The sequence below is a fragment of the Oryzias melastigma genome, linkage group LG22 (assembly GCF_002922805.2).
Source record: "Oryzias melastigma strain HK-1 linkage group LG22, ASM292280v2, whole genome shotgun sequence".
Lineage (NCBI taxonomy): Eukaryota > Metazoa > Chordata > Actinopteri > Beloniformes > Adrianichthyidae > Oryzias > Oryzias melastigma.
The window spans coordinates 915,730-923,959 of NC_050533.1; the positions used below are offsets into that span (position 1 = coordinate 915,730).

The 8,230-nt window shown below is 46.2% G+C and overlaps 1 protein-coding gene across 3 annotated transcripts in view; it reads right to left on the reverse strand.

Annotated features, from left to right (window-relative positions):
• Nucleotides 1-3,282: 3,282 nt before the first annotated feature.
• frmd6 (FERM domain containing 6) overlaps nucleotides 3,283-8,230 on the reverse strand; it is a 24,364-nt gene continuing 19,416 nt past the window's right edge. For 2 of the 3 annotated variants that reach the window (XM_024275390.2, XM_036209936.1), the window contains exons 10-14: nucleotides 6,589-6,763; nucleotides 6,003-6,311; nucleotides 5,804-5,938; nucleotides 5,641-5,732; nucleotides 3,283-5,548 (exon numbers count right to left, since the gene is read on the reverse strand). In XM_024275390.2, coding sequence (XP_024131158.1) covers nucleotides 5,267-5,548; nucleotides 5,641-5,732; nucleotides 5,804-5,938; nucleotides 6,003-6,311; nucleotides 6,589-6,763 — 993 coding nt within the window. In that variant the 3' untranslated portion in view covers nucleotides 3,283-5,266. The remainder of the gene's footprint in view (nucleotides 5,549-5,640; nucleotides 5,733-5,803; nucleotides 5,939-6,002; nucleotides 6,312-6,588; nucleotides 6,764-8,230) is intronic. The other variant, XM_024275400.2, reaches the window with a different exon arrangement.

Below are 8,230 nucleotides of genomic sequence, written 5' to 3' on the forward strand. Positions count from 1 at the left end.
CACACGGGCGGAAGCTTTCATCTCTCACTTGCATCTTCAAATTAGGAACTTGTTAGCGCATGCGCATTAGGCTCCTCTGAATCCAGAACGGAACAGAATCCAGAGGAGCGCGCAGATGTGTGCGCGTGCGTGGAGGGGGGTCATAAAGTTTGATGTCAAAATGTGGATGTGGAGCTTCCGTGTTCCTGCGGGTCAGAGCTGCAAGAGAAACTTAACACAAACAAACAAAAACAGATGTTTTTGTTTGCTTCATAACTTCAGCTCATTTTCTTAATCAAAAAGTTTGATTTACTGAAAGTTCTCAGCAGGTTCTCCTCCATGTTCTGGACTGCTTCCGGTTCTCCTTCGTCGGACCCCCCCTCCTCTTCCCCCTTTCTCTCCCTCGGATTCATTTATCCAGGAGGATCCTGGAGGACCCAGGAGGATCCTGGAGGATCCAGGAGGATCCAGGAGGAGGAGGGTACGAGCCTCCCTCATCAGGAGAACCTGGTCCGGAGGTTTCCCGCGCTCTCAGGTTTCCCGCGCTCTCGTGTTTCCTGTAAATTAGCGGCTAAATCCTCCATCAGCTGCAGATAAACCCAGAGGTTGTAATCTGATTACTCCGGTTATTATCGGCTCTGAGGATCATCTGAATCTGTTGGTGTCAGCTGCTCGTTAATCTGTCAGATCAGAAGATCAGATTTTCTGATCCAGGATTCATCAGTTCATGAGTCTGACTGCAAATGAAAACAGATCAATATGATCGATCACATCAAAGCTGAAAAGGTTATAAACCGACAATTCAGTCCATCTCCACCAGAACCAGAACCAGAACCTTGTGATGTTTCTCCATCCAGAACCGGTTTTGATTAGTTTCTGATTCCTGTTTTCAGCATAAAAGTGAGGAGGAGGAGCTGAGGAGGAGGAGCTGAGGAGGAGGAGCTGAGGAGGAGGAGCTGAGGAGGAGGAGCTGAGGAGCACCCTGACCTCCTCCTCTGATGCTCCTCAGAATTCCGGTTCAGTTCTGTCTTCAGAACCGATCCGGCCGTTCTGACGTCACTTCCTGAATCTTTCTGGGATCAGAAATGATTCAGATCAACTAAAACGATCCTGTTTGTTTTAGTTTAATATTTGATTGAATGTCAAATTGAACATTTTTAGTTTTTGTTTAGAAAATCATCTTTAATTATTACAAGTTAATCATTACTGTAAGTCTCTTCATTCAGAGTGGAAATAGATTCAGTTCAGTAAATTTGTTTTGTTTTTTTCAAAGACAAACGTCATAAAAACGTTTTTATTTCCATCTGAGTCTGTAGATCGTCTCTTCATCTGCAAACGTCGACACGAACGACAATAAACACAATAATCTGAGGTTTGGTTTATATGTTGACAAAAAACTTTGGAATTATTCAGCTTCACTTCAGAAACTTCTAACTGTTTTTTTATTATAAAAACAGTTTTAATGTAATATTTAGTCTGGAACTTTAACATTTAGCATTTTTATCATCGTTTGGTTGAAGCTTTTTTCCAGTTGATTTTAGAATTTATTTTAGCTTCATTGTTTATTCTTTTACTCGGTATAATCTAGTATTTTTCTCTTATTTTTTAGCTATTAAATCATTAAATCGTTTCCTGTGTTTTGATGTTTTTTTCCAGATTTGATTTTTTCAGCTTTTATCGGAGCATTTTAACATTTTTCCCTTTTTAATGCAGTTTTCAGAGAAACTGCAGCTTTCAGCTTCAATAACTTCAGTAACATTTTCACTCGATGCTTTTCATGGATTTATTTCTCAGACTTTAACATCTCAGATCTGATTGATCCGATCAGGAAGTTTAATCAAAATGATCAGACTTCTTCAGCTGATAAACAGAATCTAAATCTTCAAAGTCTAAACCTAAAAGAATGTTTTTGAATCAGAATCTGATTATCTTCATTTTAGTCAGAAAATCCACACAAAGAAGCTGCCCCCCCCCCCCCTCCCCAAAGGATGCACAGGAAATCACCACCATCCACTGCCGTCGCCATGGCAACTCAGAGGGGAAATCCATTGTCTCTGGCTCCGCCCCCTTTTGTCTAACGGACAGTTCTGGTCTGACGCTCCTCTCTCTGGTGGTGGAGCGTCCGGCCGCCTGATCTGATGGTCAGAGGGTTTCAGAGCGTCAGGTGACCACGCGGCGGCGGCGCTGACCTCCCTGTAAATCCCAGGGGGCAGTGGGGCAGAGCTGCCCGGGGGGAGGCAGATGGTCACAAATCAGAGATGAAAACAGGCCCCTCCCCTGCCTGCCTGCTAGCCCCGCCCACAAACATCTGCTTGCTGCTCCAACGCCGAGACGCTTCGGTTACAAACAAGCAACCGGATCTGATCCTGAGGAAGAGGAGCGGTTCCTGAAACGGTTCTGGATTAACGGAGGCTCAAACATCTGCATTTCCTGATCCTAATCCGGATTAGCACACAACAGACTAATCCTGTGATTAAATTATGATAAATTCTGTCTGCTCAAGTATGAAACACATCAGGGTCATCTGATGTTTTTACTCTGAGAACGCCCCAGAACCCTTCAGTTGGAGGGAGGTTCTCCTCTGATGATGTCGGGTCCGTCGGGTCAGAACAGAACCAACTACTGCCGTTTCCTAACAAATCAGACTTCCTGGTTTTTATTTCTCACTCTTGAGTTTGTCGTAAACATGGTCGATTCGGGAAAATCCAAAAATTTAAACCAACATTTTTCTGATGGAGAAACAAAAAGTCCAGTGGTTGCTATGGAAACGACGGCTTTGAAGAGTCCAGAAATTCAGAAGAAAACTGGAATTTGAACCAAATTTCAGTCAAATCTAAACATACCGGTAATCTAATTCATTTTTTTTTGGTTCCAGAAGGAATTTATCCTGCATTTATTTTTATTTTATTAGATTTTCTTTATATTGTTTCAGATAATTTTGTATTTTTTAGCAAATAAATTTGCTTAAACTATTTATAAAAGTACATTTAAAGACCAAGAAAACCTTATGTTTTAGTTAGACGCAGCTTTGATAGAAAGAATGAATAAAAAAATGCATATTTTGACCCCAGAGAATCCACCGTCACATTTGCCCGCCGCTTCATAAAATACTTTTTTCTATTTCTCTTTATTTTAATATTTTACCTTTTAAAATGAACAAACATAATTTTAGTTTCATCTAAAACCTGAATCAACACTGCCCCCTGCAGGCCAAAGTGATAGTCGCATGTTCCATTACCGTCCAGCAGAGGGCGCCACAAACCAAAGGGATTTCTCTGATCATTGAATAAACGGAGACGTTCCTCCATGTTTGTACCTTTTTCTTTCTTTATTGGATATTGATAACATTAGGACCCAGAAGGCACCGAGCGGAACATTATTACAAATATTTTTAAAAACAACAACATACCTTTTCTTAGTGGGGGAGGGGGGTCCTTTCACAGAAAGGATTATGGGTAAACACACACAGACCCCCACAGACTGTAGCATGACACCACCCGGGGTGGGGGGTTAGACTGAGTACCTCATGCTGTTCTCACGTCAGACGAACGGCGTCACTCGATCACCACAAACGGCAGGAAATACAAAAACGCCTTTAAATAGACAAATGTTTAAGTTTTAACGTTTGGTTTAAAAAATCTGTATTCTGAACAAAAGACGGAGAAAACATGTTATTGCTTTCCTGGTCATTTTTGTAGGAAAAGTTGAATTTTTCACAACAATTAAAAAAAATCTTAACGTTATAAATCGAACAAGTTTGAGTTTCTTAGTTCAAGAAACAAAAAACAAACTCGACTGAATTCATGTTTCATCTTTTTTTTTTGACTCCAACAGATAAAAGTTTGAGAGTTTCGAACGTTTACAGAATTCGGCTCTAAATCTGCTTATTATTCTGACAAAAATAAAGAAAACAGAAACTCAAATAATGAGAAAACGTAAATAACATGCAGCTGGAATAAATGCACCTTATAAAGATAACCTGGAAGTGCCAGCAGCAGCCAGCAGAGGGCGCTGTGACCTAAAGCTTCATTTTGCTCTGATAATTAAGACTTTTGTTAAAGTTTGAATCTTCAGTAGTTTTATCCGGCGGATGCGTCTGGATAATGAGAATCAGTGACGGTTGATCGCCGTCAGAACAAAAACGTCTCCAAAGGTTTGTTTGTTCATAAGATTTTAAAGAAAACGCTCTTGTGGTTTTGTTAAAATCATGAAATCCGTCATTAACATGTTTTTAAAAACAGAAACAATCATATCTGAGTCCACCACAGTCTGATGAACTCTAATTTTAACCCGAAATTCATTTTCTGATACTTTTATTCTTGTGTTATTTAAAAAAAATGGAATTAAAAAAGTGTAAATTACAACATTTTAGTCTTGTTTTCTTTAGCTGAACACTAGGGGGCGCAATTTGTTCGTCAGCAGGATTACAGTTAATGCAGGAAAAAGCACCAAGCTCATCCGAAGTGACGTTTCCATGGCAACAGCAGAGAGCTGCCCGAGGAGTGCCTGATGCTTTTTAAGCTTCATCTTATTTTCTGTTTTTTCTTTTGTGCTCTTCGGTTTAAAACATTTTCCGAGTTCATTCAGGACATTTTTGACGCAGGAAGACGCCGGATCTCCAGGAAACTGGGAGATCTGTAAGTTGATCGGAGCAAAAACACTGTGACCTCCAGTAACACTGACAGACCAACTCCGGTAAACCAACAAAAAACGCTTCAAATCTCTGGAACAAAGCGGAAACAACCGGAACGCAGGAGTGGAACGGGTTTGCTTTGAGATACGCCAAAGTCTGTTTGGACGCTGCAGTACGGCAGATGTCTCACCAAAAGGCAGAGGTGTCACCATACGGCAGACGTCTGACCGTACGGCAGCTCCTTCCGGCTAGGAAACCTGATTCCTCGGAGCAGCAGAAGAGCTCCGATGCGGCGCGATGTCCAGAATGTCCGGGACGCAGCGATGGCTTAAACTCCAGGTGAGTGCATGATTGTCGAGCGTTCCTGCATAGAGTGAAGAAGGCACGGCGGCGTGGGGGAGGGGCTGCAGGAGCGAGGAGGCGTCCTCCATCCCCGCCGGATTTCTTTGGTTTGCAGCTCAGAGTCGAGTCACATGGTTTCTGTTCCGGTTGCCAGAAGTTCAGACGCGGTTCAGACAGAAATCCTTCTCATGGAAGTTCAGGATCTTCCGGTGGACTCGGTCGTGTCCGCTCCACGCGTCCGGCCCGTAAAACACCCTCACATGTGCGAGGGCAGCACGCCACCGCCCTGAGGCCGCCTCTCGTCTCTGTCCGTCACACCACGAACTCGGGAACCTCGTCGCTCGTCAGGTCCAGAGAGAAGTACTTGTTGGTTCTCTTGATTGGCTGCTCGCCGTGAACGCCGGCCCGCTGCTCGGCCTGGCCGTGGTGGCTGCCGCTGTCGCTCAGCTCCTGAGCGCAGCCGAACGTGTAGCTGTGGGCGGTGTCCTGGCAGAGCTCCGCCCACTGCTGGCAGTCCTTGTGGTGCAGCCGGATGTCGTCCAGCGACTGGCTGTGGCGGTCGGCGGAGGACTGAGGCTTCCTGCAGGCGGAGGTCTGTGGAAACGAGAGTCGGTCAGCGCCTTCAGAGGGAGGAGCTTCAGGACAAACGGAAACCCCACAAGAGGAAGCTCCACCTGCGGACTCACCTGCGGCAGAGACTCGATGCTCTGTCCTCTCATCTTCACGACGGTCTCCGAGGAGCTGGAGGTGGAGGAGCCCACGTCTTTGACGATCAAACCTTCAGAGAAAACAAGCTTTGAGCTGGACGGACCCTTCTGCTGTCGGCGCCGCGGGAGGCCGGCGGTGTACCTGAGTATCCGTTGGTGTGGTCAGGAGACATGGTCAGCATGTCCTCGGTGATGTGGATGCAGAGTTCTGGCTCCAGACTCATCTCGTGGAGCTCCTCGTAGTCTTTGGGGTCGTCCACCAGCATCTCGATCTCTGCTGCAACACAAGAACGTTATTCCTGAAACCTCCTCGCCAGCGGGCTCACCTCGGCGGCGCTCACCGTCGTCGTCGATGGCGCGCTCCTTGCTGCTGCTCTCGAAGCCGGAGGTGTGGGAGCTGGCGTGGCTGGTGGTGGAGGAGCTGCAGGTCCTCAGGGGCCGGTGTGGGGGCTGGCCGGGGGCCCGGAAGCTGTCGCTCTCGATGCCGGAGGTGTGGGAGCTGCCGTGGCTCGTGGTGGAGTGGCGGAACAGACGCTTGTGCTGAGAGACGCTGCCGGCGCTGCTGCCGCTGGCCCGGCACCGCTTGTCCAGGTGGTCCAGGTCCAGGTCCAGAGCGTCGCTGATGTAGGACTCGCGGTACTGCTTCTTCTCTGGGTGGGATCAGGAGAAGGGTTAGGACCAAAGCTTTGTACAAACACAGGTGCATCATGGGAACAACGGGCTCAAAATAGATTAGTGCTGCCACAAACGATTAGTTTAGTAGTCGACTAATCGACTACTAAACTAGTCGTTTATATTAAATGGAGTCAGAGTATTTTATTAAATCAGTCGTCGATTAGTCGACACCCTAAAATGGATCAACGTGTCATCACAGAAGTCTTAATGGGAAGAAGCGTAAATGAAGGGGGCGGGGCTTTTGGGGAGTACCTTCGTTCTCCTCCAGCCGGCGGACCTGCTTCAGCACCGGCTGCAGGTTCATGTAGAGCCGGTGGCTGTTGCTCAGCAGCTGCAGGAGGTGGCGGGAGCGCGCCGGGCAGCCGGTGTAGTAGATGAGCTTCCGCGCCGAGGGAAGGCCGTCGGGAAGGATCTCGAACTTCTTCCCCTGCAGCAGAGGAACGTCCGCTCAGATTTATGGGGTTTCATAAAACGCGGCCGGGATCCAGGAATGTGGATCTGACACCAGGCGGCCTCCGGCCCAAAACCAGAAAGTGTTTATGCGCCGGAGCGGCGGCGGCGTTTCTGTGCAGAAAGACGCTGAGCGGCTGAACGTTTTCATGGTGCCAGCGCAGAAATCTGAACGTCTGTGTATTCCAGCAGCTGTTCGCCATAAACGCTTCTGGATTTCACTGGAATTCCTTCCTGACCACCGCTCGGAGCTTTTTTTATCCTGGAATTTGTGGAGAAAACGGCGTTCCTAGAAGCTCCCAGAACGGACGGAGCTCCTCTGCAGCGTTTCTCTGAAAGGAGGTTTTTCTCCTTCAGGCAGAAGACTTCCTGTCCAAACCCCAAGAGCTGCAGGAAAACAGTTTGGGAACTTTCCCGGAGAGTCTTCAACCTCCAGCAGCTCAGAGAGAACAAGAGGAAAACGGAAACGAGGAGAAAGACGGACAATTTCTGCTACAAACAACTTCTCTAAAGTCTGGACTGAAGGAGCAGAAAGTTTTCAAGCTTTCTTTCTGCTCCTTTACAGAAACATTTCCTTCGCCACAAACTCACAAAATGTCCACAAACTTAGAACGGGTAAAATGACATCTCTCACACAGATCTAATGGTGACATCACAGCAAAACAGTCCAAACACGAACAGAACCAAAACCTCTAATGACCCAATGAAACCCAAACAGGAGTCGGCGATATCTAAGGAGAGATTTGATATTATGGGATGGCCGCAGGACACGTGACTTGGTGTGAAATTTGGCTGATTTATTCACAATCTAGAATAGAAAACATTTATTAACATTTTACGTCACCAGCTTAAGTCTACAAACACATCAGAAAACCTTTGACCTCCAAAAGAGGAAAAAAAGTTACAGACATCTACAAATTCAAAATCCTCCTTGGGAGTTTGACCTACTGACTCCTGACTCCTCCTGACTCCTCCTAACTCTTCCTGACTCCTCCTCCTGACTCCTCCTCCTGACTCCTCCTGACTCCTCCTAACTCCTCCTGACTCCTCCTAACCCCTCCTGACTCCTCCTCCTGACTCCTCCTCCTGACTCCTCCTCCTGACTCCTCCTAACTCCTCCTGACTCCTTGAGCATCGTTTTAAAGATACTTGGAAAAAAAAGTTGGAACTACAAGTTTGTAGAGTTAAAAACAGCGTTAGCGTGGTGTGCTTGCAAAAGTGGCGTTCCCCTGTGGCTCACATATTTTTAACTGGGATATTGTAAAAATATAACGTATAAATCGATGACTTAAGATGACATATAACACGCCCATATTAGGAATGTGGGCATGATTAAAGATTAAACCTCCGTTTCTAAGGAAAACCAAAAGTTTACTATTGCAGATTCTTCTAAAAATGACATTAACCTGTCCGTCACCCCCAGGCCACCAAAACAGAAAATGGT